At 53.3% G+C, this 27315-nt stretch overlaps 1 protein-coding gene across 2 annotated transcripts in view; it reads left to right on the top strand.

The window, feature by feature from the left end:
- The window catches only part of MID2 (midline 2), a 62947-nt gene that overhangs the window by 24824 nt on the left and 10808 nt on the right, over positions 1–27315 (top strand). For both annotated transcript variants that reach the window (XM_030967847.1, XM_030967848.1), the window contains exons 3-7: positions 17551–17646; positions 21190–21297; positions 23447–23595; positions 24054–24181; positions 25166–25309. In XM_030967847.1, coding sequence (XP_030823707.1) covers positions 17551–17646; positions 21190–21297; positions 23447–23595; positions 24054–24181; positions 25166–25309 — 625 coding nt within the window. The remainder of the gene's footprint in view (positions 1–17550; positions 17647–21189; positions 21298–23446; positions 23596–24053; positions 24182–25165; positions 25310–27315) is intronic.

Raw genomic sequence — 27315 nt, 5'->3', positions numbered from 1 at the left:
AAGCTGGTGGTTTTGGAGGTGGCAGGTGCTGCCAGACACGCAGTTTGGGCATCTCTATTCCTCCTTCTCCTCATCACCATCTCTAAGCCCTGCAATCTGCCTCAGGTGTAGCAGAGTTGTTATGCCCTGGAAGAAGAGAAATTATTGTCTTGAGCTCATTTTTATCTGTTTTCCTGATGAAATGAGAGGGAAATTTCTTGTTTCCCTTCCCACACAGTGATAGTGTGGCCACTGGAAAAAAATCTATAATAAAGTTTAGGACTGGGAAGAGGGCGAAGGAGGGTGGCACAGCCTGGGGCTGGTCCCAGGGAGCCAAGGCCTCCATCCATAACAGGGACCCCTTTCCCCCTTTGCAATGCCCCTGCCTTGGGGAGGCCAGGCCTCTGCCCAAGACTGTGTTTGCTCAACCCCTTCATCTCCTGTTTAAATCAAGCATTTCTCTTTCATCTGATGCCACTCGGTTCTTGAAGCTGTGATTCTGAATTTCACAGTGTTCCTTGTCAGTCCCAGCAGGAAATATGTTTGGGACCAGTTGGGAAACAGAAGGGAAAAAAATTACCAGAAGGGGTTTGTTTCACTCCTTTGATCTGCATTTATTTATTTATTTATTTATTTATTAGCAGAAAGCGCAGCGAGAGCACAACTCATCTCCCACAGTCTGTTTGCTGCTTGCTGGGTATTAGAGAATGACACCAGCTGGGCTGGTAAAAAAGTCTTAAAAAAGAATAATCCCAAAGCCACATTAGCAATTAAACATGTCACTCCCTGAACTCTGGAGTTTAATCCATTTTCTTCCCACTTTTTCTCTTCCATTTTTTTTAATTCTCTCTTGCTTTGTTTCTGGTTCTGGTCAGAGGCCGTGCCAGATGGGGGTTGTGCCTCAGACTGATGCTGAGTTATTTTATATTCTCCACAGGATTAATTAATGCAATGCATGGGCAGCTCCTGGGTGACAGCTCCGCTCTGAGGGCCGTGGGGTGAGCGGGGGTTTGGGTCAAAACTCTGAGTGGGGGTTTGAGACACTGAACCATGGAGTCCTTAAAGTTGGAAAAGACCTTTAAGATCCAGTCCAACCATCAGCACCATCAGCTTGTTCATCACTAACCCATGCCCCCCAAACCATTCCATGGTCCTAACACAGCAGAAGGGACAAAGGCCCCTCTATATGGGACCAGAGCCTTGAGAGAGAGACTTGGGAAGCCGATGGGGTAACCACACCCTTCCCGTTCTGGGCCGCAGGAAGGTAGGAGGGGCGGTTCTCAGCCCCACCTCCCCTCGGTTGGGCTGCAGGGGCCAGCCTGGGGGGTTTGCCATCCCTTCATCCAAACTGGGTGTGAGCAGAGCAGAACAGGGGATGCCTGGGGGTCCCGCCTGAGAGGCAGCCCTGGCACTGAGCTCCATTCACTGCTGGGCTGAGGCACAGGGAGAGCGGGGAAAATTAAGGAGAATAGAGGGTAATAAACGTGACGGTTTGGGAATAATTTAAATCCAAGTCATGCCCAGCCAGGGAGTTTATTGTTCAAATTGCCCACGGCTGAGCTTTGTGTAACCTTGGGTTAGTGAAGGGATCCTGCACACCTCTAGTATGATCTGTGGTGAGTTATTTAGTGCTCAAAAGATTTTTTTTATCTGTTGTAAAACACCGTGAACAAAAAATAGAAATTCAGTTCTAATGGGACTGTTCCAGAGCCCAGGCTGAGGCCTCTCATGGAAGCTGTTGCTCACAGCAGCCCTGCCAGCACATAAATCTGTGGCGTCAGAGGGAACAAAAAGTTCCCATTGGCAAAGATAGTCTCTAAAGAAAGATGAGGGGACTAATGGGGGGAAGAAAGGGAGGAAAAGCAAATTAGATCAAGGTTCAGTGAGTGACCCTCAGGGTTGGGGTCTGCCAGGGAGATCAGTGTGGGAGGGTTACTCTTGTGCCTTGACACTGTTCAATGCTGAAATAGTCTTTAGACCCATTGGTAGGTGAGCAGGAAAGGGGCTGCTGGAGCCAGATGGGACCAGGAGTGGGCAGGGAAGGGGCGGGAGCAGGCAGGGAGCAGGATTCCTGTGTCAGCCTCTCATTATAATAACTCAGGATCTGCTGCAGAGAATGGCCCAAGTGTTTTGGCTGATGCAGCTGAGCTCCTGATGTGGTGGCAAAGGATACAAAGAGGTGAGGCTCCGATTTTCCTAGATGTGGGAATTCCTGTTGTTCCTTCCATGTACGTAGTCTTCCTGAGGTGTTGCTCCACTCCTGAACTTCATAGGGAGCTGCTGCTTTGGGGTTCCCAGACTCTCTCTCCCACTGGGAGTTGGGAGTCAGGCCAAGACCCCAAGGAGCTGGGATGCTCTGTGCAGCTCCCTGTGCTGGTGATGCTGGTCTGCTGCCCACCAAGCCAGGCCCCAGTGGGACTTACTGGGCTGAAGGGTGCCTCTGGTTTGGGCTCCATCCCAGCTATTCCAGGGGTTTTGGGAAGCCCCTCCTTTGGGAGGAGAGGGGATGTGAAATCAAAATCATGTCAAATCAAGCATCCCAGGGCTGGTATGTGTGTTATGCTGAGACTTTGGAGAGAAGCTCAAACGTTGACTCAAATCCACTCCAAAGGCTTGGGAAAAAAAAAAAAAAAAAAAAAAAAAAAAGCAAACCCACAAGGTGTTTGTTTATTTTCTGAAACTCTTGGGATTTTCCAGCCAGCCTCATGACTCCCTCAGGCTCTGTCTGACTCACTGGGATGGAATGGAAGGCCTGTGCTGGGCAGCCAGGGTTGGTGGGTAGGGGCTGGCAGGGGACCCAGGGGCAGGGGCTGCCTGGGGGCTGCTGCTTCCCCCTCCAGAGCCCTTGACTTGCTGCTGCATGCCAGTGATGGTGGCTCCAGCCTGACCCAGGTCTCTCTCAGGGAAACCGCTGGATGCTCTTGGTCCACACTGGGAAACCTTGTGCATGTGGAGATGGTTGCAATTGTGAGGAGGGGGTGACAGCGATGCTGCCCCCTTATCAATGCCCCTGAGGGTCCATGGGTGGCCCTGGGGTCCTGCCTACAATGCTTGAGGCTCCCCTTTACTGGCTGTATCATAGAGCAGATCTGTGTCTGTTCTAGTGCAGAGGAGGGAAGGAGACTTTTCCTTTTATCAGAAATTGATAGGCTTTTTCTGTAAAAGTGAGCAAGGGCTGATGGGAATTTTGCACTTCACTGGGTGCAGCTTTAGCCAAGTTTGAAGCAGCTGGAGCAGGTTTTGGCATGAGCACTTACCCTGTGCTCAGCACGCAGGCTCCAGTGGTCCCTCCCCTCCGCGCTTCCCAGATGTTGTAACTTTTGGAAAAGTCTGCCTTGGGTTGGTTCCCGGTCTGGTTCCTGAAGGTGGTCTGTAGAGAGGCTTGGGCAGCGCCATGGCACGGGGTAGGGAGCTCCTGGGGTGCTTGGTGCTCCTGGCTGGCATGTGGTCGTGGTTTTGGGGGCGAGGAGGGCAGCAGGGCTGGCTGAAGGCAGGCTGGGCACGCGGGCTCCCTCTGCACTGCCCAGGGCCGCTGCCCTCGGGCACCTGCCAGCAGCGCCCCAAGCGCCCCAGCCCCAGGGCAGCCATGGCAGGCACGGCTGGGTGCTCCAGGAGGGAAAACCTGTTCAGGCATTTTCTCTCGTGCCCATTGCCGTAAGACATCGGAGCTTGAGTAATCCATGGGGCTGGTGCCCAAGATCTGCTGGATAAGCTGGCACTGACAGCCCAGGAGCGTGTTAGGATGTGCTGGAGGAGGCCATGGGCTTGGACCGCTGGGCTGGTGTGGGCCTCAACCCATCGGGGTCAGCAGTGCTGCCCTGGTTGTGCAGGGGGAAGTGCACTGGCTTTGCTGGCCCAGGATTTCTGTGGCAGCCACGGTGCCACTTGGTCTGGTGGGACTCTGGAATACAAAGGCTTTGGAAATTCAGTGTCCCTTCCACATCTCTGCCAAGTCTCTTCTAGTGCCCTGTGCATTGCAGATGCAAAAGGAGTCCCCAGGCAGCGCCAAGGCTCTGGCCACAGAAGAAACTCCAAAAATTCTGTGTGTGCCACTGCTTGGTGATGGTTTTGGTGACTTGTTGGTAGGTTTAGGCATTTTGTTTACTTTTCCAGAAGCAAAAGAGAATGGGGATCAAGGCAGAAGGACTGGGACACAAGGGGTTGAAGCCTTCTCCAGCGTTGGCACATTCACCCTGAGGCTCAGCTTGTACCGAGTACATCTATCTCAGCATCTCCAACGCTGGTTTGAACAGTCTCATTGTGGCTTTACATAAGCAACAAATCAGCCAAAATAAGCCCCATCCCAGGCAGTTGTTGGTGTGTTGGTTCTGCTTCTCAGAGAAACCCAGGGGTTTGCATCCTCCTGCGTGCTTTGGCAGCGCCCACACGCAGCCCTGCCCGCCCGGGCATGGCCGGGCCCGGAGCAGGGAGTGCTCCCCGTGCCAGCTCCCCGCGTTCCCAGGATCCTGCCTGCTGCCCCCGCAGCCAGGTGCTGGGGCAGGGAGCCTGCAGCGCCCGCAGAGCTCACCCAGCCAAGCAGCTCCCCCTCCCCTCGGCGTGGCTCGGAGCCAGCCAGGGAGAAACTCGGGGCAGGTTCCCCGGGAAATGTGGGATGGCCCGGCTGAGCGTGGGGGTGAACGTGCCCCCGGCAGCTCTCACACTGGGCTGGTGCTGAGAAGGTGGAAAAGTTGGTTCAGTGCAGGCACGTCCCACCCAAAGCAAGAGTTTGGGAGGAGGTGATTTATGCAGCAGTCTCCACTGGGTTTATGCTTCATAGGATCACAGAATATCCTGAGTTGGAAGGGACCCACCCCTTCTGGCCAGCTCCTCCACGTTTTCCATCCAAATTTGTTCTGCTGCCAGGGGAGGCGAGGAAGGGAGACACAGGTTGTGGTGTCACCCTCCAGCCCATGCCTGATGCTGCTCCATGCCAGCCTCTCACAGCAAGAGATAACTGTGGATGAGAGGGGAGGTCTCCAAGGGGCTCATTGGGCTTAATTGTCCTCATTTACTCCTGTCCTGCCTTTCCCAGCAGTGGGATGTGGGTTTCTAAACCATCCTTGGGGAAGGGGGGGGTGCTTCTTGCTCACTTGGGCAGGAACATAGCAAGGCCCCAGTGGCAGAACACCCATCAATGGCTCCCAATGCTATTCCCCTTTGTCTTCAAGGTATTAAGGGAAAGTAGCAGGTTGTTTCCTTCAGACAGGCTGTTCCCTTGTCAATCCAGAAAAATAAGGTTGCCAGGGCTGCGTGGGGACATGCTCCAGGATCATCCTGGCTGTCCTTGGGGTGTTCAGGCATCTTTGGGAGGGAAAGGACTTTGTATTGCTCAGTGCTGGGCTGTGTCTTCCTACTGCTGCTGCTGCCCGCCTCATGCCAGCTCCCTCCATCGGGGTCGGTGCTGCCAGCTGCCGCCAGGAAACTCTGGGACCACCGGTGCTGGGTGCTGTCTCTTATGGCCCCGGTGCCTGAGTGCTCACACAAGAGCAAGGTTTGCAGTTGCCTTTCAACCCTGACACTGAAGTTTTGTGACAATTAATCTTGCTATTTATATCGGTCTAATTAGCAGCATTATTAATATTATCGAGGCGCCACAGTGGTAATTATATGTCTGCTTAACATGTGCTATCAGTGCTGTTCCAATCCACTGTGATTCCGCCTGACATTATCCCACCATTAGCATTGTTTGTTGTGTGCTACAGAAGATAATTTGATGCTCCTAATCACTGCAATCCTCATTAGCAAACTGTGCCCACGTGCCCAGGCTTTTGAGAGTGATGCCACCAAATGCAAGGGATGTTTCTCTGGGAAATCTTCCCCGTTTTGGGGGTTTCCTGTCCATCAGACTCTCCCTCAGAAGGGAGGCAATCCTTGGAAGATCCTACCCTCTAAAATAAAGCAAGTAGGTCTTTGCTTTGGCATCTGCAGGAGCTTCTCTGGTATTTTGCCTGGAAAACGTTTTAACCTGAGAGGAATCCTTTGATATGGGGCAGGTGAAGAGATGTGTGTGATTCCTGACATTGTCCTGCTGCTGCTCTGCCTCACCTGTCCGGTGGCTCCCGCTCCTGCGCCTGCTGCTGCAGAGGTGGGGGAAGGAAGGGGAAAGGCTCCTGAGTGTGCGCAGGAGCTGCATCAGCAGGGAATTAAAACCCAGCTGCTGGAGCGTTTGATCAGCTTGTTTGATCATCGGAGCTGGAAGATGAATTTTCAGGGCATGCTGGGAGAGGGAAGGCTCCCGAGTGCGGGCTCTGTGTTCTGTTCTCAGGCGTTGGCAGCCAGCTCAGGGCCCCTTTCCAGCACAAGCCCCTGATGGGGGCAGGAGGGAGGCTGTGAAAAAGGGGGGCTGAGGAGGTAATATTCAGGAGTCCTGGCAATGACTCACTTGCCCTGTGTCATGCTGGGAGAGGGCTCCCGGGGGCAGGTGGCTCTGGTACTTCTGGCTGCCCAACTCAGTTCCTGCAAGTGGGATGCACTCCAGAGATGGGATGGCTATTGCAGCCCTGGAGATGGTGTTTCAGCCCAGAGATGGGTGTCACATCTTCCAGACAGCATGTTTCAGCCCCGGAAATGCTGTCACAGAGGTGGCTGTTGTAGCCCAGAGATGGGTGTCACAGTCCCAGGATGGGTCTCAGAGCCCCAGAGATTAATGTAGGCAGGGTGGTTTCCTTCCCTTTGGGTTTCTTACTGAGATTTTCCTATCAGATGGTCCCCCCCCACCATCCTTGGACATTGTCACCCAGCACAACCTCCTCGGCTTCCTCCTCCTCCTCCTCCTTGGCCCTCATTCCCCATCCACTTCCAGCTCTCATCCCTTCCAGCATGGATTGTCTGATTTCAGGCTCTGCCTGTACCCAGCTCCCAGCTGGAGGAACTGAGACGCAATCCACAGGGACAGGAGCTGGGTGCCAGTGCCATGGCAGGTAACAGTGAGGTGCTGATAAAGGCAGTAGAAGCATGAGGAGGACGAGACACCAAACAAACCTCAGACTGGGACAAACAGGCAGGCTGGAGCCTGAACCATTTGCCGGCATAGTTTATGCATTTATTGCCAATTAGTATTTTAGATTAAAGCTTGTTCTGCAGTGTAACATTTTCGATTAAAACTGTGTTCTGCAGTGTTTTGGCTCTGTAAAGCTGAATCCTGTGTCATGCTCACAGCACAAGTCAGGCTTGGTGTCACCCCTGTCACTTGTCACCGACCTCTGGTGCCAGGTCTGGCTGATCTCTGCAGATTGATCTCCTGTGACTCTTGCCATAATTTAAAATGCAGGAGCTTTAGCTTCACACTCGGCTAATTTTGTATTTGTAATTCAAACCATTTCTTCCTGGTGTTTAGGTGTGAATTAGGTGTGAATTCAGCCACTTTATGTTTCCCGTTCAGTTTGGGAGCAGCCAGATCTCAATCTTGATGTGCATCCCAGATAGTGAGGAGGTGGGGAACAGGTACCTTCTTCAGAATTCTTCCCTACTTTTTGCTTAAATTTTGTTAATTTAGTTTGGGAGGTGAGATAGGAATTGAATGAAGTGATTAGTAAATCTTTGATAAGCCCATTATCTGGTGAAAATTGCAAAGTAGCTTTTTTGATGTTGAATGGAACCAGATGTTCTTTGGGAATGTATGAATCTTCCATGAGTTTCTCTCTAGCACTAAACTCCCTGCTCAGTGTATTCCCTTTGAATTGCATCTCTTAATTTCTGCCACAGAAGCTTGGTTGTTTATTAAATGCAGAGAGGAATTTGTGTAAATGACTTGCCAAATCCCAGATTTCCTTTAGCAGCCTCAGATGGGTGTTTGTGCCCCTGAGATTATATAGCTGCTTGGAAAGGCTGTTGGAGCCTGTGGAACCCCAGCCATGCTCTGAGCCAGGTGTCACAGGTGCCCACGGGATGGTTCCATGGCTCCTGAGAACACGTCCCTATCACAGGGCTTTGCCTAATGAAACTCTCCTGGTTGTGAATCACACAGGGAGCCCCAGAGGATGAGGAGGAAATTTTAATGGAAAAAGTGATGTTTTTTCAGGTAGTTTGTCCTCTTCTGCCTTTAGTAATTGCTGGTGACGCTGGATCTCCTGCTATTCAGACACACCTGTGCACCTCACATCAGTATGTGTCAGGCTTTTTCCCTGGAAATTCCATCTCTGAATTCTCACGCACCCTGAGAGTATTCCAGAGGGCTCTTCCCAGCCAGACAGTTACCTGCAGCAAGAGCAGTTAACATGATTGCAGCGTCCTTAGAGCACCCCTGGAGACTGCTGTTCACTGGAGTTAGTGTCTTGCCCTGCCCTGCCCTGCCCTGCCCTGCCTTTTCCTGCCCTGTCCTTCCTTCCTTCCTTTTACCTGCCCTCCTCTTCCCTCCCCTACCCTCCTCTCCTTTCCTCTCCACTCCTCTCTTTTGAGGAAAACTTTGGTGGTGTTCTTTGCCCACCATGTATTCATAGAACTCATTCAAAAGATGCATCTTCTTTCCGCCATTGGCTCTTCCAAGGGGATATACATATTTATGGCATGAAGCATTTTCTGTCTTTTATACTTTGAAAGGGTTTTGTTCACTTTGGCTTCAGAGCCAGCAGTGCCAGGATGCTGGCTTATGCCTGACAGTCAGTCCTCAAATGTGGGGCTCTCAGGATGTCTCATGGTCTGATCTCTCCTTGAGCTGTGTTGTTGTTGGTTTGTCCTCTGGTTATCCCTCTGCCTTCTGACAGCCCCTCCAGGCACATGCTGTGTGCTCCTAATCCTTCCCCATGCCTGAGACTGTTGCTCTGTGTTTCAGGCTGTGGGTTGTGCCTGTCCTTTGGAATCTCTGTCCTCCCAGGGTTGTGGGTGACTCCTGCTTGACCTTGCTCTGGGGCTTGCTGGGCTGCTCTCCCTGAAGTGCTGCTGCTGGAGCTCTCTGGCAATGGGACCCTGTGAGCCATCCCCCCTTGGGGGTCTTGCAGACCCCAGATCTGGCAGGATGTGCAACAGGGATTTGTTCACCTGGCTGTCCTTGGGACAGTGAGGATCTTGGGAAGGATCTGCACTGCTGCCAGCACTTGGATCCTACAGCTCCAGCAGCAGGAACCCCAAGAGGTAGAAGGAACTTGCTCCCTTGCAGCCTCCACAGAGCGATCCTCCCGCGCAGGGAGGGCTTTGGGCATCATCCCCAAGGCCACAGTGACCCAAGGGGGTGACGAATGAGTCCCTTTTGCTGCACAGGAGAGACAGAAACCTGAGAGGATGGAAGGCTGGATGGCTGAGACTGAAGGAGCAGGTGGACATCTGCAGCGTCTCCTTTCAGTTTTTTTCTCTCTTTCCTCTATTTTTGTGGTCTCATCACTGTGGCAGAATAAAATAGGATCATTGTTAATGGCTTACTTTTCTGACAGAAGGGATTTTTCAGGGAAGCAGGAATTCCAGTGGCATTCAGCTCCATTGGGGACAACAGAGCTGCTTCCTGGGTTCCTACCAAAATGAGCTCTGGGGTTTTCTGGGGCCAGCTGGGGAGACCACGGCTGGTGGGGAGCTCTGGGGCTGCTGCCAGCACTGGCTTCTTTTGCTCACCATCACCCATCCTGCAGTGAACTCAGAGGGGAAATGGGGAGCTGTTCCCCAGCCCTTCTACTCCTCGGGCTGTGCAGCTGTGGTAGTTCCTACAGCAGAGCATCAGAAAATGACCCCTCTATAACTCCTGGTTTGGAAGGAACCAGGAGAAAAAAATTCCTGGAAAAAGGCATTGCTTGGAGCACTGGAAATCTTTTCCTTCTACTCTGTCTTTTTAAAGGAATAAATAAAAATAGTGGGAAATGCACAAATATGCTCGAGGCTCACTGTAGTTTGGGAATTTTTTTATATCAAATGTAGCACATTTAATAAGATGTCTGAAAATCACACGGCCTGAACTGGGGAGTAAAATCTCAGTGTTTAACTAGGACAGCTCCGACAAGCAGATCATGCTTAGATGACTTCAGGAAAAAAAAAACTGGCTTGTCACAGTGAGGACGAATTTAATAAAATATTTAAACCATTTTCAATACTTCTGTAATGGTACAGAAAGCCAGGATAATATGCAAGCTGAGAAGAATGGCTTTGGAGAGATTGAAGGATGTAAAGACTGAAGGACCTAAATCAGCCATACACATTTCTGCCAGGATGAACCTCTGTGATGCCCAGAGGCTGCCCCATCCCTGGAAGTGTTCAAGGCCAGGGGCTTCAACCAGCCTGGTCTAGTGGAAGGTGTCCCTGCCCATGGCAGGGGATGGAACTGGATCAGCTTTAAGGTCCCTCCCAACCCAAACCATTCTAGGATTCACTGATTCTGGTGAATGCTTGGGGAACTGGGGGATCTGCCCAGATGCAAGCAGCTGCCTTGGGTGCTGCGGGCCCCATCATACCCATCGAGGCAGCAGGCAGTGCAGGGTGGCATTAAAATGTCCTCTTCAGTCTGTTGGGTGTCCTGTGAGAGCTGCTGCCACCTTGCTTGTTCACAGGTGGGGATGCCTGGTGCTCCAGCAGCCGTGGGCCTCACATGTGCTCTCTGACTGCTGGGGGGGCTGGGGCCCAGGGGCTGGCCTGCCACATGTCCTGCCTCTCCATGGCCTGGAAGTGTGTGTCAAGATCTGTCCCAAAATGTCTTGGTTGATAAGGTAGGATGCAGGAGAGGGAACACCCAAAAGTTGCTGTGCTGTGCCCTGTCACAGGAATGAAAGGAACCAGCCTTTGCTGGAACTGTATTTGGTGGAAGTGTGGAAGCTGAACTTGTCTTTGGGCAGCTCCTGGTTTTCTCTTCCAGTTCCAGGAACTGCAGAAATGTGCTGTGCTTTGCCAGGCTTCTGCCTTGTGCTGACTTTTGGGTGGAGCCGCATGCTTAGGATGTAGGAGAAGGTCCGGTCGCCCCCTAACAGGGAGGGTGTCAGCTGTCTTATTCCCATCCTTTTTCTCATAGCCAGGAAAACGGCTGTTGGGAGTAAGGGGTTAAAACCGGAAGATTTGGTGAGGAGGAATACTTTTGCTCAGTGGCCTTGCAGCTGGGAATGCTAAGAACATCAGTGTGGGAAAACCTCATTTATTATGCCAAGTGTTGTTCATCCTCTGCCTGTTTTGAGAAGTAGAATTCCTGTGTAGGGGTAACACACTTTTGACAGACATGCTGGAGCCTCCTGCTGGGAGACAGGGAGACCATAAAAACACAGCCTTGTAATAAACTGCATGTGTACAAAGCCCTCTGATACACCGGGGCAGGCAGCCGTGCCTGCTGGGGTGAGCTGAGCCTAAAGGAGCAGTGTCCCCGTGTGTCTGTGCCACCCAGCATTGAGGTAATGAACTGCATCTGCTCCTGGCATTTCCGCTGTGGTTTGGTGTCCCCTGGTTACCTGTGTGTGCTGATTGCCACCAGAGCCTGGTGTGGGTGCCGAGGAGCAGCTGGTTCCATGGGAGACATGAGGAGCAGCTCCTTCTATGGGAGACGTGCGTGCGTGGCCGAGCTCCAGCAGCAGGGATTCTCTCCCACCACAGCCATTTCTCTTGTCCCTGCCTTGAGGAGGACAGCCGTGCCAAGGACTTCCAGGTGTTCGGGCTCTTACAGTGTTTTGCCTGAAGGAATATTTTTGGAACCAAAGCCCCTGCTGCTGTTAAGTAGCACAGGGACAGGGGTAAACAAGGAACAGGGAATGTGCACCCTGGAGCTGCACCAGGCAGCCAGACACAAACCTTGCCAAAACAATGCTCAGACCAAGTCTGTAACTAATCAGCGACTTTGGAGAAACAACACCATTGAAGTAATTTGTGTGACTTTTCCCCCCTTGTGATTTTTCCCCAGGACACTTTGATTTACAGGAGAACTAGCAGCACTCTCCAGCCCTCAGGTTGTCATAGGAGCAGGAACATTTGGTCATGTTCCTGGGTAACAGAGGCCAAAGAGTGAGGCACTGGGAGGAGGTGAGTGGGACCCTAGGTCATTCCATCAGCAGGTGATGGAGCAAGTTTTACCTGCAGCCATTTCTGTCCCTCTCATTTCTTCAGCTGAGATGTACCCTAGAAAGGAAGGAGCTCTGCAGGCATAATTAAATGCTGGAGCTGCCACAGATGTGTGCGCTGGTAATGGTGTCCCATGGGAGTGTGGGTATGAGTGACACCTCCCCATAGGGGAGGCAGCTGCATGACAGATTCGGAGTGTGCTTTTAGCTCATGTGGTGGCACAAGCAACAGGTTTGCTCCCCAAAACCAGGCAGGTTTGGGCGATGCTGGTTGGCTCCGCCCAAGAGAAGATGCTGCAGGAGAGCTGACAAGACACAAATCCAGGATGTGCTGATTTGGCAGCAGCACGTGCAGCGCCTGCAAATCCCATACTCAGCTCACCCTGTTTGCTCGAGTTTTTCTCTCAATTTAAATTCCCAAGGAAACACAAGACACGGTTTGTACTGATGCAGCCCACGCAGGAGTGCTGTGGAAGGAGTGTGGATCCCACCTGCCTGCCTGCCCCCCCAGTCCCTGTCCAGCCCAGCACAGCTGCTCCTGTGGGCTCTTGATAGTTCCTTCCTTTCTTTCATCCCATTTACAAATTGGAGTGTGGCCACTGAAGCGGTGGATTAATTCCACTGTGGGCAGGATCCAGCCTTAGGTCTTGCCAGGCTGAGATTACCCTGTGCTTTCTGTGAGGTGGAGAGGCTGGGGCCACCCCCAAGCTGGGCACTGGGGATGTGGCTGGAGCACTGTGTGCCCAGGTAGCATGGGTGACTCCTGCCACAGGGCTCATGGTGCATGTGGCTGGGAGCCCTGGCTGTGACAAACCTACCCCTGTGCCACCTGCATCCCCAGCCCTGCTCCCCACAGGGAGCTTCCCTCCAGAGCTGCTTCCCAGCTGAAGGTGAGCTTAGAAAGAACAAGTCAGGGTTTAAGCCTAATAGATCATCAGGGATTAAACCTGATTAATGGATTTGGAGCTGCTTTTTTATTGCTCACACTGATCAGGGGGCATGGGGCTTGTCACTGCACCCTCGGGTGTGGGTCGAGTGCATCCCCCTGGTCCCCATCCCCTCCATGCCGGGGTCACTGCCAGAGCCCCTTTGCCTGGCTCAGGCTCTGGCTCTTGACTCTTCAGCACCATCAGAGCCCCCTCACGCCCATGCTGTGCAGACACACTTGGTTTCTAGGTCAGCTCTGCCAGTGGGTGACAGCAGCCCCAAATGCTGGCAGAGGTTTCAGCTCTTACTCAGTCTGGCTCCAAAGTGACTTAAAAAGCATTAATGTCACTCATGGCAGCCCAGTCCTGTTCCTTTGTCACTTGTGCCGTTGTCTAGGGACATTCTCTGAGTAAAGCTTGGTAGCTGACTGGCTTTGCATATTTTTCCCCAAAGTTTTTTTTTCTTGGTGGTGGGAATTTAACTAAACATAGATTTGTGGAATCACAGAATGACTTGGCTTAAAGGAGACCATGAGCTCATCTTGTTATACCCCTTTTCCTGAGCAGGGACACCTTCCACTATCCCAGGCTGCTCCTGTCCAACCCGGCCTCGGGCACTGCCAGGGATCCAGGGGCAGCCCCAGCTGCTCTGGGCACCTGTGCCAGGGCCTGCCCACCCTCACAGGGAAGAATGTCTTATCGCCTGGATGTGCTGCTGCCAGGGCTGGCAGTGACAGTGCCGTGGTGAGCCCTCTGTGCAGCCATGGGAGGTGGGAGTGGGAGCGTCCGCTGGCACAGGAGCAATGCCAGGCTCTGGACCTGCTGTGGCCACTGAGAGGAGCCTGATCTGTGCAGTGCTGTCAATGCCTTGGAAATGTCCAAGGCCAGGTTGGACAGAGCTTGGAGCACTCTGGGATAGTGGAAGATATCCCTGCCCATGGCAAGGGGTTCTATGATATGGGCTTTATGGTCCCTTCCAAACTTCTGTGATTTTTGTTTGGCAATGCAGAGGCAGCTGCCAGTGGAGTGAGAGGATGCTGTACCAACCCCACTGTCACTATCCTGCTCCAAAATCCCCCCAGAGCAGATGGGGTTGGAATGACCCTGGTGGGAGCTACCTGCAGATTAGCCTGGCCAGCTGCTGCGTCCCAGAAAGCTGTCCCAGCATTCCTGAGACAAACCACATCAGTTCCATCATCCCCACAGTGGGTGCCTGGGGCAGGAGCTCAATGCAGAGCAGTGTTTTGGCCAGGAACAGGGACATGGGTGGAGGTTCCCACAGCTCCAGTGTGATTACACCTGTCTCATGCTATCAACAACGTTGTGGTTTTAAAAAATGAGCAACTTCCTCAGGAGCTCCATGGCAGACTCCTGATGCCCTGGGCAATGTCCTGGTGACATCTGGCTTCCCTGTGCTGCTCCAAAACAAGTCAGAGGACATCCAGCAGGAATCGTGCCCCATGCTGGGACCTGGCAGTGCATCCCCAGCCCCGAGGGCTTGACTGTGCGTCCTCAGCGTGGCAGCGATCCCGATGGCCGCTGCGAGGGCTCATTCCCTGCCCTGTCCAGGTGAGGCTGGGGAATGCTGGTGGCTCCAGGAACTGGTTTTCCTGCCATTTTGGCATGCATTTTGAGGTGGGTTTGACTCGGTGCCTGTGTGCCTGCACGTGGGTTTGTGGATGCACACATGATATGTGTTTGTGGTGCGCAGGAGGATCGGGGCAGGGATTCACCTCCATTACTGGAAGTGATTATAATGAACAGAGGCAATGAGAAAAGCCCTGAGTACTGGAAGTATCACTCTCCAGTTTTGGCTCCCTTCCCATGAAGATAAATGCAGAAACCTCTCTGGGGTAAGGCAGAGCCGAAGGACACCCTCCCTGCCATCGTGCCAGGCTGAATCTCTCACCCCTCAGAGCGGTGCTGAGGGATGGAGCAGATACCCACCACCCCTGCATTCCTAGGGCTTTCCCCAGCTCCAGGGTTCTCCGGGTCCTCCCATCCCACACCCACAAGTTCATGCCACTGGAGATCTGAGGCTTGCATGGCCCAAACCTCTGGGGACTTGGACTCCCCTCAGGTCTGTGTGACACATGGAGAGCTTGTTCTTTGGCCACCTGCTTGGGGCTCAGAGCCTGCTCTGTTCCATCTCTCAGCTGGTTAAAGCCACAAGGCTGACAGCATTTCTGAGAGTGAACCAGCTGCCAGACTCATGGATGGGCCGGGGACCGGCCATGGAGGGCAACTGTGGCCAGGCACAGGCAAGGTTGTGTTTGATGAAGCACAGGGACCAGGAGGACACCACGTATTTATACTTCCTGAAGTTGTCTTGAGCCTGCAACCTTGATGGATTCTTCAAACAGAGAAATAAATCTTTAGTTTAGTTCAACTGCTTGTTTGGTATTTGGAGGAAAAAGAGTTGTGTCCCATTGTGCTCATAATTGAAGAAACATGAGCATTGGTATTTGCAGGTCAGTGCTGTGTGATTACTCTCCTCTGGTGGAGTGGGAATGGATTTATTGTGTATCTGGTGACTGGCAGGTAAAGGGCTGCAGGTGCTGAGCTGCTCTGCTGGAGTTGTGGGAGGGTTTGATCCTGTGGGTCCTTGACACTCGGCATGGGGGAGGCTCAGCCCCTGTCCCAAGGTGCCTGGGCACTTCCCTCTCTGGTGCTGCTGTCCCTGGGTTACCCAGGCCCTCCTCCCCACTCAGCACCAGTGACTCCTGCTCAAGGCCTTTTTGTCACTTTTTCTCACTTGTCTCCCCATTTGTAGAGAAATCACCTATTTGTATTTTGGGACAGAAGGTGGAGGTTTGGGGAAATGACGGGCATTTTATAAAGCAATTAAAACCCAACCCCTGTAATTGCTGCAATTTATATACACCTACAAAATAACCAGCTGGTGTGATCCAGGCTTCAAGCCCATTTTATTAATTTCAGCACATCAAACAGATGGAAGCATTCCATCTATGTTTTCCTGGGATGCAGAGGGGTTGGCAGCGAGGGTCTGTGGGTGCACTGAGGGGCAGGGGAGCAGCAAAGGGCTGTGGAACCATGGCTGACACCAGTATAGCACCTCTGATTGCCTCAGCATTGCACAGAGGATGTGTGATGAAGGGATTGGTGCTCAGGGACAGCGTTTGTGTGTGTTTGTGGATGAGAGGAGTGATGCCATCCCCTAGAAAACTTGGGATGCTGCAAATGGGGTGTGGGCACGCGTGCTTCAAAGCTGTAGCCCAGCCCCCCGCCCTGCCCTCCATCACAGCCTGGAAGATTAAAGCAGATTGGTTCGAGTTCAAAGCTGCAACCTCAGTGCAGCCACACTGGTGATGAGGGAGGTAATTAGCAAGTGAAATGTTCGTTGCTGTAGTGAAATTATGTTTATAATATTGGGTTATGAGGAGAGGGGGGTGGGAGCAGCTGGCTTTTCCATTATCCATACAGCCCCACTCTGCAAACCCTTCTGGCATAACCAAGGCTCTCTGGGTTTTATTCCATTTCTTCAGCCTGTTCCTGCATTCTGCCTTACTTGCCCTTGGCCAGCAATTTTCAGGGTTGCAAACAAGCTTGGGATATTTTAGGAGCCAGTGGTTTTTCAGGAATGAGTGCTCTGCCTGTGCTCTGTGCCTGTAATTCAAGTTCTCCCGGCTCAGTAGCCCCCAATTACCCATGTGTATGGAGAGGGGCTGTGTTTATGGGCCTGCTGGAGTCAGATGAAAGCCTCAGACTGCAGTTCCTACCTGCAGATGAATGAACCACCTCAGGGACCCTCTTCCAGCCCTGGAGTTTAAAATATTAATAGGATATCATTTCCTGACAAGCACTGCAACAAGTAGCAAGTGCTTTGTTGTAAAGCATTCCCGTTAGCAGAGCACGTGGAACTGGCAATGCTGTGTCTCTGAAATTGTTAACACCCAGAAACTGCGTTCCCCCCATGGCCACAGGTATCAATATCCCCTCAAATGGGGTCTTCATCGGTGCTTCACTGGATCCCCTCCTTCTCCCAGAGCAGTGCAGCCTCTGGGCCCCAGAGCAGGCCCTGCATCCCTATCCTCTCAGGTCATGATCTGCTGGCAGAGATCTGCTGGCCATGAGCCACTGGTCATGACTTCCTGGTCAAGAGCTGCTGGCTGGGATCCACCGGCCATGATCCACTGCTCATAATCTTCTGGCCCAGATCCACTGGCTGTGATCTGCTGGCTGAGATCTGCTCTGGGGAGCAAAGGGCAGCATGGCTGGGGAATGAAAGCCAGCACAGTGCAGCTGAGCTCTCCCTGCCTGTGCCATTGTAGCTCCAGCTGAAGTGGTTGGCAGAGAAGACATCCCTCTCCCATGGCTCATCAGGCTTTTGTTCATCTTCCTCACCCTGTGCACAACAAAACTGATGATGAAAATAGTCAAAATTTGCTCTCCAAAGGAGTGACAAAGGGCAGACACCCATGCTGTCCTGTCCAGCTGGTGACAGCCCAGGGTCACCGCAGTGCTGGGCTCAGTGTCTCCCATATGGCACAGCCCCCTGGCACGGGCAGGAGCTGCCCAGGACCCCCAGAGCCTTTGCCTGAGGTTATTCCAGTGTCCCTCCCTCAAGCAGTGTGCTTGGTGGCAGAGGGTCTCAGCTGCTGGCAGGGGACTGGGGACACTCCAGCTTTGCTGATCTCTATTTTTTCCTCTTTCTCCCATTTCTGGACCTGCAGCAAACCCTGGAGACAAATCTCACCAACCTGGTTAAACGCAACAGTGAACTGGAAAACCAGATGGCCAAGCTGATACAGATCTGCCAGCAAGTGGAGGTGGGTGAGGACCGGGGGGGCTGGGGGAGGTGCCCGGGGCAGCTCCCAGCTCTAGGGGAGCAATGCATGCATCACCCCAGAGTCCTTTCCTGGGGCTTCCCTGGAAGCTGAGATGAGTGTGGGGGGTAGTCCCAAGCAGTGGAGGACACAGGGATGGTTCCCAGGGGTCTGAAGGAGTTGTCATGATTGGGAGCCACTGAGAAGAGACATGGGCTGCTGAGCTGGCTCCAGGCAGGAGGACCTGCCTGCTGCTCTGTGCTGGGGGCAGCAGCTGCTTTTGGTGGAAGACTGAGTGAAACTGAGTGTGAAAACAGGGTTCAGCCCGGTGACACTGAGCTTGTAACAAGGCTCATCAACTGGGTGACACTGAGCCTGCAAAGAGGTCTCAGCTGGGTGACACCGAGCATGCAGCAATTCCTTGAACCACCAGCTTCCCTCAGGACTGAGCCCCAGGTTGCTGCCAGGATCCCAGCCATGGATTCAGGGGGAGTTTGCCAGTGCCTGAGAGAACACAATTGTTTACTTCACCCACAGCACCCCAGGCCTTGCAGGGTGTGCAAGTCCCTGCACTCCCCCAAGCCATCCCATGGGCCCAGCAGGATGCAGGTGGGATGTGGGGATGTTGCCTCAGGATGCTGTGGGTAAGATGGAGGGATGCTGTGGCAGGATGCAGGGATGCTGCAGCAGGACAAGGGATCCTCCTGTGCAGGGTGGAGCCATTTGCCCACAGCAGAGCATCTATGATGCATTTGCCTAGGGAGCTGCAGCTTGTCCTTCACCACCTGAATCTCAGAGCCGCTGGGGTTTGGGGCCGTCAAGGTGCTTCAGGCCCTGTCGTTTCTGCAGGCAGCATCAGCACTTTGTTCTTCACTCCCTCAATAATGTCCTGATGATCTGGCAGGAGGAAGTGAATGCAGAAGGCCTTTTTGTGAGTGCCAGCAGGGCCGTGTGCCGCCAGCAGCTGGCAGCCACTGACACAACGTGCAGAGAGAAGGAGGAGGGGGCTGAGATGCTCTGAACTTCCAGCCAAAATAAGGAGCAGAAAAATCCCACTTGGCTCTGCAGCACTGCTGGCCTTCTGTGTCACTGATGTTGTCCTGCTTCTCTCTGCCTGTGCATCACTCTGCAGTAGGAATGGCTTTGTTGGAATGGTCTCTCCTGGGCTTCCTCTTCCCCAGGGCTCAGTGGGCTTGGACTGAGTCTGGGAATACAGACGGCAGGGATGTTTGGCAGAGAGAGAAGGAGCCAGGATACCCTTGCAGAGCTCTGGTGGCAGTCAGCAGCCCTTGCTGCTCTGATGGGCCATGCTTTGGCTCTGAGATCCCACCAGAGATGGAGCAGGCATGTGGCTGGATGTCCTGGATTCCTTTGGATCCAGCTCCAATATCTTAATGACCTGACATAGGATAAATTGAAAGATATTTGATATTTCTGTCTGATCCTCAGAGTCTGGGACCTCTAAGCTGTCATTTTTGACAGAGTTTGTGAGTTTTCAGCTTTGTCAGACACTCTGCTTAAAATAACAGTTCAAATAACATTTCTCAGCTATGTTGAATGCACAGCCAGGCCCTTGGAGGCCCCTTCGCAGAGAGCACAGTAAACTGTGAAGCAGAAAATATCTGTGCTCTCCATCAATCTGATTCCAGGGAATTTTGCATCCGAGATATTTGCAGACATGGCACACAAGCAGGCACATGCAATTCCCGTGTACTCTGCCCCCCAGAAATATCCAGTGAAAATCTGATGGCATGTCCAGAGAATGGTGCCACCAACACCTTGAGGGACAGGGGTGAGAAGGGCAGAGAGAAGAACCCCAGAGAAGGGCACTGCAAGTGTCCTCAAGGCCCTGAGCCTGTGCTGCCCCTCAGAGTGACTCTGGTGATGGGAGGCTGTACTGAGAGAGGTTGAAATGGCCAAATCCTCTGGCAGTGATGGAAATGTGGACCAAGGAGGGCAGATAACAACCCTCCAGAGAAGCTGAGTTTGTAAAACAGGGATAGTACCAGCCCAGTGTCCCATTGTGGGGAGAGCAGAAGCTGCAGGTGTGCCGTGGGACGGTGTCACAGCAGCCTCAGTGTGAGCTCCTGGTGTCCCCAAGGCACAGCGGCTACACAGCCAAAATCCTCTTGAGGACTGTGGAGGTGGGATGGGGTCCTCTGCTCCATCCCCAAGCTGCCAGGAGGAGCCTTGCCTGCATGTGAGTCAGGCTGTGGGCTGAGATGCTGCTTCTCATTCCCATGAGGTGCAGGACAGAGCTGGTTTATTCCAGGACTGTTGTCCCTAGCACATTTTCCCCCAGCACTGAGGTGGGTGAAATATTTTTTCTCTCCCTTTTTACAACTAAAAGCTGCCCAGCTTTCCTGCAGCCATAGCACCTGCTGAGTGTTCACTCCCAAACCCAGCATTTACCTGGGAGCTGGTTCGTCCATACAGAGTGCTGTGGCCACTGTCCAGGTGTTTTTGAGCCAGGGCTTTGCCAGTGGAGCAGTCCTGGTCTGCAGTACCCCCTCCATGCTCTGCTGGCCCTTTGAGGGAACCCCAGCCTCGAAAATGCTCCTGTTTTGGTAGAAGGCAACTGGGAATGGGACTGTGGTGTCATTTGAAACTTCATCTGCCTTTAGCCCCCCTAAACATCAACATGATTGAGGGGAGATTTCTTGCCCTGGGCAGGCTGTGGATGGCTACAGATTTACATTGTCCTGTAGCTGTCCTGGGAGGGGAGCACTCCAGGCCTGAGCTGGACTGTTGGACAGCAGCTGGTTGGAGTGATGGACCCAGGGCCCCCTCCTGTCCCTTGGCCCAACAATTCTTTCTTGCCCCTTGCTGTGCACAGCCTTCAGCCTCATATTCCCTCACCCTCATGTGTCCCAGAAGCTGAAAGAGGAGCTTCAGGTTTGTGCTCCTGGGAAGTTGGGGTGACAGCCATCCCTGTGGGCACACAGCTTTGAGGGACCAGGGTGCTGCCAGCTCTGCCACAACAGCACTGCCACAACAGCACGGCAGCAGTGCCACAGCAGCTCTGCCACAGCAGCTCTGCCACAGCAGCTTGCTGCAGGCTCCAAACCCTGGGGCTGTTCCCCACCCCCTCCACACGCAGCAGATTGGGAAGATTTTCCACTGTTTTTCCTCAGTGGAGCTCTCTTTGCAGACCATCAGCTGTCTCCCACTCCAGTGTTGCATAATCTGCTGGCCAGGTTTAAAAAAAGATCCTGTAGCAAAAATGTGGTTCACTCTAGGCTGCCTTGTTTCAGAGGGATTTGGGAGTATAAAGTGAGGAAAACTGATTTCTGTCCTGTAGTGTGCTTTAATGCAGTGTTAGGGCTCGATTCCTCTTCCATGAAGTGCATTCCCCCTTGTCCTGTCCTGTCCATCCTCCCATGGATACTGGTCTTCCCTGGAGGCAGAGGACTCTGCTTGTGCCCGCACTGCACTCTATGTGTGCACAGCCATGAGAGCATGCTGTGTGTCCCTCCCAACGCCTGTGTGTCCCTCCCAACGCCTGTGTGTCCCTCCCAACGCCTGTGTGCTGCTGTTCCTGGCCAGGTGAACACAGCCATGCACGAGGCCAAGCTGATGGAGGAGTGTGATGAGCTGATGGAGATCATCCGCCAGCGCAAGCAGGTCATCGCCGTCAAGATCAAGGAGACAAAGGTGAGGGGTCCCAGCTCATGAGGGGTCCCTGGTCACAGGTCCCCTCCTGTGCCCAGGCGTGGCCGCTGCAGGGTCTGCCCCTCCTGTCTAGGGGCAGCACTCCCACAGCCAGTGACGCTGGGACGTGCCAGCCTCGGGCAGAGGGGCTGCAGCAGCGCGTGTTGCATTGCCATGAAGAGTTTGCTTTGAGCAGCACCCGTGCATGTCCTTGTCCAAGCTGCAGGTGTCCCCTGGTGCTGCCCTCCATGCCACCCCATATCCAGGTGTCCATCACTGCTGCTGCCCCAGGGCTCTTCTGCCAAGGACAAAGCATGTGCTGGCTGGAGGAGGAACTGTGTGTTGGTTAGCGTGACAAGTTGGTGCACAGGCTTGGATCACTCCAGACAGCTTCCTCGGGGCTCTTCACCACTGTGGTTTGAATAGAATAATGGGAATTAATATTGAAGGACCATAGTCCAGTGCTGCAGTGAGAGCAGAGGCTGCATGCTCTGCATTGCAGCACAGCTGAGGGGGAGCTGCTTCTCACCCTCATCTTTGTGGGAGTGTTGGACCTTTCCTCCAGTGTCTCCAGGTCTTTCCCAGTGGTTTCTATGTGTAGCATCCCACTCCACAGGGGAAGGGACCCAAGATTCATAGATGCTCATGGTTGAAAGGAATGACAAATGGATCAGGGTCCTGGGGCCACTGCCTGTGCTTAGGGGGGGACCTTTTTATAGGTAAGTTTTGCCTTTCCTGGGAGTTCTCACCTTCTCTGCAAATCAGTTCTCATGCCTAGTCCATTCTTCTAGACATTTCTGGAAATGGGTCAGAGGCTTCAGGGGTCTTTTGTGGTCCTGATTCCTCTACAGTCCATGCCACTGCTTCATCTCGCTCCTGTGCTGGGCTGTGTTGTGCTTATTGCCAGGAGCCACAGCAAGGATGTTTGTCCCAGGACAGTGTTGCCCTATCTTCCTGGGGCCCCTTCTCCAGCCCCAACAACCCTCAGCTGGCTCTGCAGCTGTCCAGCTGTTGGTGTTTGAGACATCAGCCTCACCTTCTGGGCTCTCCATGTGCAGCAGCAAGAGGGCTGGAGGGCTGTAGCTCTGAGGGTGCCCAGAGAGCCTGTGTGACCCCGCTGCTGTTCTCAGTGAGCTTGGGTATGCACTGGGGTGCCACCATGGTACCCATGGCCAAGCCCCAAATCCAGATGCTGCCAGGCAGTTGGGAGCAGGTTCCACCACGTGTGTAGTCACAAGAGCCACCGGCACAGCTCCAGGACACACTGGCAGCAGAGGGAGCTTTGAAATCCTGCTTCTACCCCAAGCACTCCAGGGAACATATTTTATGTAACGGTGCCGTCTGCCGGTCCATCTGTCTGTCTGCTTGCTCTTCCCACCCTCTTCCTTGACTCTTCCAGACTCTGCTGTCCAGTTCCAGCCATACTTGGAAAGACCTGGAAGCTCCAAGATGTTATTTTCCTACAATTGGCAGCTGGGTAGAGGTGAAGGGCACAGATTAGTGCCCAAACCCTCCGCAGAAGCAGTGGAGAAAGGAGTAACCTCTAGAGGCTGTGGCTGGTTCAGAATTCCTCCAGCTGAGGAGCGAGAAATTCTGCTTTCCTGATGGATTGCCATTTGGTTTTCCATTTCTTCTGCCCTGCTTTGCCTGACAAATGGCCCAACGCATGTATGGAGCCTGGGAGAAGGAAGGGGGAGAACATGCACATTCCCTCATACCTTGGTCACCCAGCAGTTCACTTCAGCACCTGTGAATGTGATCTCTTCCATCAGCTCTGTAAACTCTTCCCCTGTTCCTGAGGTTCCCTTGCCTTGTGCTGAGTGACCGGCAGGAGTCTCATGGCAGCCTGCTCTCCTGGGGCTGGCATGGGGGGACATTGTGTTTGCAAGGGAGGAGTGGAGAGAGGATGTGTTGTTTTCCGGGGTCCAGCACATATGGGACCCTCAGAGCAAGCGCAGGCTGTGCCCTGGGGCTTTCCCACTCCCAGCAAAATTCAACATGGAAAGCGCTTTGCTGCGCTCCCTCCCCAGAGCCATTGGGACATTCCTGTGGCCTTTCACTGCTCCTTGCTCGCCATGACCAGCTGCTGGCTCAGGGTTTCCCTCTGTGCCTCTCAGGCTCCTGAGCCCCCTGTCCCCTCTGCTCTCGGCAGGTGATGAAGCTGCGGAAGCTGGCCCAGCAGGTTGCCAACTGCCGGCAGTGCCTGGAGCGCTCCACGGTCCTCATCAACCAGGCCGAGCACATCCTGAAGGAGAACGACCACGCTCGGTTCCTGCAGACTGCCAGGAACGTGGCTGAGAGGTGGGCTGGGCTCAGGACACTGCTGCTGGAGCTGGCCCCCGGTGTAGGTCCCTGCCCAGAGGTGACCCAAGTGCCCTCCAGTCGCTTCCCTGGAGATCCCCAGCCATCCCTGCAGCCTCCCACTGTGCGGTCAGGTTCCCATCCCTCACAGGACTGGGCTGCATGGCAGGTCCTAACAATTCTGTGGAAGCAAGCTCCCTTGCCTGGGGTAGGAAAGTGGTGGAAATGCCAGTCCAAAGGCAGTTCAGGGGCCAGTCAAAGCTGTAAACCCCAGGGGTGGAGCCCTCCCACTCTCAGGGAACCCGTCCCCAGGCTAGGCCACCCTCCTGGGTACGGGCAGTGGTCTGTAGGTGCAAGCTGTTTTCCTGATGGCAGATGAGGCACAGTGAGGCTCTCCCCATCCCTGTGCCTCCCTCGTGCACCCTGTTGCATACTGATGGTCCCTTCTTTCCTTCCAGGGTCGCCATGGCAACTGCATCCTCGCAAGTCCTGATACCAGATATCAATTTTAATGATGCCTTTGAAAACTTTGCTTTAGATTTTTCCAGAGAGAAGAAGCTGCTGGAGGGGCTGGATTATCTAACAGGTGAGTGCTCAGGTGTGCTCCACTCTGTATCTTGCCCTCAGTCCCCTGGCCTGTGCTCCGCCAAGGGCTGGCAGACCTATTTTAGGGCTTAACCAGTAACAAGCACTAGGTCATCTGTGTCAGAGCAGGGCCTGTGCTGTCCCCAGGACAGTGATAGGTCCCCATCCTCCTGTTTCACCCTGCTGTTCCTAGAAGACCCATGGAAAAGACCAGAAAGCTTAAAAATTATGGTCTCCATGACCTGGTGGGGGAGGCTGATGTCCATAAGGATGCAAGAAAGATAAGGATTATATGAGGGTCCATAAGGATTACAGAGGAGGAATGATGAATGAACTAATTATTATATTTCTAAGGCACTCTGTGCTTTAACATTTCCGTTTTCCTGCCCTTTTTCTGGGTCACTTGCTTCTAAATTATGAACCCTTCTGGGTGGGACCTCAGTGGGCCCCTCAGGGCTGCCCTGATGCCCCAGCCCAGACTGATTGCTGCCCTCGGTGGTCTGGGAGCAGCAACGGCTGCTGGATCAGCCTGTGCTGGAGCACTGGAGGGATGAGAGCTCCAGGGAGGCAAGGACATCTTCACTCACCCAAATCCGATTGTATCATCATGAAGCAGATCGGCTTTCAGTGAAAGATTAGCACAAGCATGTCCAGATCAGTTATGGGATGAAATACTGACTCCACAACCAGGGCAGGGAAATAAGTGGATTTGGAAGTGGGTTCTCAGCCTGTTTCAGGGTGGGGGTGTCAGACCTGATGGAGCAGCAGTGAAAACCCTGTGCTCTGACCTTTGGATGCCTTGTTAAACTAAAAGGTTCAGTTCAGTGGGAAACACAATGACAGATTAAAATGAGAGAGGTTTTGGTGTTGAGAGACTACTCCTGCCACAAGCTCATCTCAGTCCTACCATGAGTGGAAAAGGCCTGGGTTTTTAAGGAAGGAAAGCCCAAACTGACCAAAGTCTGTGGTCTGTGCCATCCCACAGCACCGAACCCCCCGTCAGTCCGTGAGGAGCTCTGCACAGCCTCCCATGACACCATCACCGTGCACTGGATGTCAGAGGATGAGTTCAGCGTCAGCTCCTACGAGCTCCAGTACACCATCTTCACCGGCCAGGCCAACTTCATCAGTAAGTCACCACACTCCCCTTCAGGAGTCCCATGTTGCCCGCACAATCTCCAGCTGCTCCATCCTTGGAAGTGTCCGAGGCCAGGTTGGAGCAACCTGGGATAGTTGAGGGTGTCCCTACCCATGGCAGGGGGTGTCACTGGATGAGCTTTTAGGTCCCTTCCAACCCAAAGCATTCTGGGATTCTGTAAGGAAAAGGTTCTCAGTTTCATCAGTGGTTTTAAAGGCTGGGTGTTTATGGAGGAAACAGCAGCAAAGGATCTACCAAGGCCTAGTGGTAGATCAGAGCAATGGACATCTCCCCATGTTGGGGGAGCCATCCCTGAGGTGCTCTGGTCTGCACTTGGTGTCATCAGCCCCAACTTGGTGAAGCATCAGGAACACTGGAGGCTCCTCTCCATCTCACAGCTCCCAGATCCATGGACACCTGGGATCGTACACAGGGCAGCACTGGCTGCCCCATGGCTGATAACTAAGGTGGTTTACAAACCCTCTGGAACAGCTCTGAGGCATGTTTCCAGGTAATTTTTCATGAAAATTACTGTCATACCTAGTTGTTTTTCCACAGCGCCACAGATTTGTCTCATAGGAATGGGATTTGATTTGAGGACTGAGGACAGAATCACTGATGGTCTGTGGCTTGTGAGAAAGTTTTGTTCTTGGTTTTCGTAGCAGCACTTGCCATTGTGAGAAGTGCTGACAAGGTGCCTCAGAGCGGGTGTTTGGGCTGCTGTCAGTCTGTCCCACTGGCTGGGAGGACGTTGGCACCGGCAGCACGGTGTCACGGCTCCGGAACGCTGCTCAGTGCACTCTGAAATGTGCAGGAAGCTCACAGAGAAAGTTCCCTGTGACTTTCCAAGCTGGATCTCACCTCCCCAGCCCTGGCCCAGCCTTTGTCCTTGTTTTGGAAAACAAGATGATGCATTTCCTTTTCGTGGTGGCTGTTGGGTGCCGGTGCTGCCGCAGCCAGACCCATCCTGCTTGGCTCTCCTCTCCTTCCCAGCTAGAGCACGTTGTCTCCAGCACTTTGTCCTCTGGAAGCCTGGAGAGCTCAGCCACCTCTCTGGCTCTGCTTTTGGATGGCCACCAGCTCCATGTCCCCTGCACTTCCAGCTGTGGACAGTACGGGACTTGCTGGTGTCACCATGTGGTTTTGGTAGGGAGGGATGTCTGAAGGTCCCTGTGCTAGCTCTGTGCAGTTTGGGCTGACAAGTTGCTTAGGGCTTGCTCCTTGAGGAAGAAGGACTGTTCAGGGATGGAGCATCCAGTGCTTCCTCACCCTCAGCTAGGAAGATTTTGCCCTTTTCCACTCAGGATTTCCCCTGCTGCAGCTTGTGCCCTTGCCTGGGACGATGCCAGGGAAGGATCTACTCTCACCTTTTCCCACATGCCACTTTGGACACATGTGGCTTGGAGTCCCATACCCCAAGGGACTTGGGAATGAGTCACCTGCCCACCTCTGGCAGGTGGGGCACAGGCATTGGGAAAGGAGGAGCTGTGGAGACCACGAGGGTGAGGAACAGTGAGGGCAGTGCTGGAGTAGAGCCCGGAGGGTCACACGTCAGAAGTGTCCTCCTTGGCCAGCCAGCAACCTCCAGGTTGCTCTTTGTAGGAGGAGTGAAGAAAACACGAGTTAAATTCCTGAGAAGAAAATTAATAACTTACTGTCCCTTGCAATAGCACAGTTTGGGTCATGGGACTGTGTGAGCCCTGGCTGAACTCATGTGCAGAGACACTGGAACACTGAGCAGGGCCTGGGACCCTGACCAGGAGAGGAAATACCTTTCCAAGGTGTGCAGAGTTGGCCTGTGGAACCCATCTCCTTCACACTTCCATCAAAGCCAAGAGTTTGGCAAGAGCCAGACATTTTTGTGGAGGATGAATGCTACAATAAAAGAGATTTTTTAAAGCTTTGGTGAGGGTAGGAGCGCAGAGGTTAGTCTTCAAGGCCAAGCTCTTTGAGGTTGTTTTGCAAAAGAAACCTGCTTCGAAGGTCAAGTCGTTGTC

This window comes from Camarhynchus parvulus, chromosome 4A, assembly GCF_901933205.1.
Source record: "Camarhynchus parvulus chromosome 4A, STF_HiC, whole genome shotgun sequence".
In the NCBI taxonomy this organism is placed as follows: domain Eukaryota; kingdom Metazoa; phylum Chordata; class Aves; order Passeriformes; family Thraupidae; genus Camarhynchus; species Camarhynchus parvulus.
This window is presented reverse-complemented; position numbering and strand designations above follow the sequence as displayed.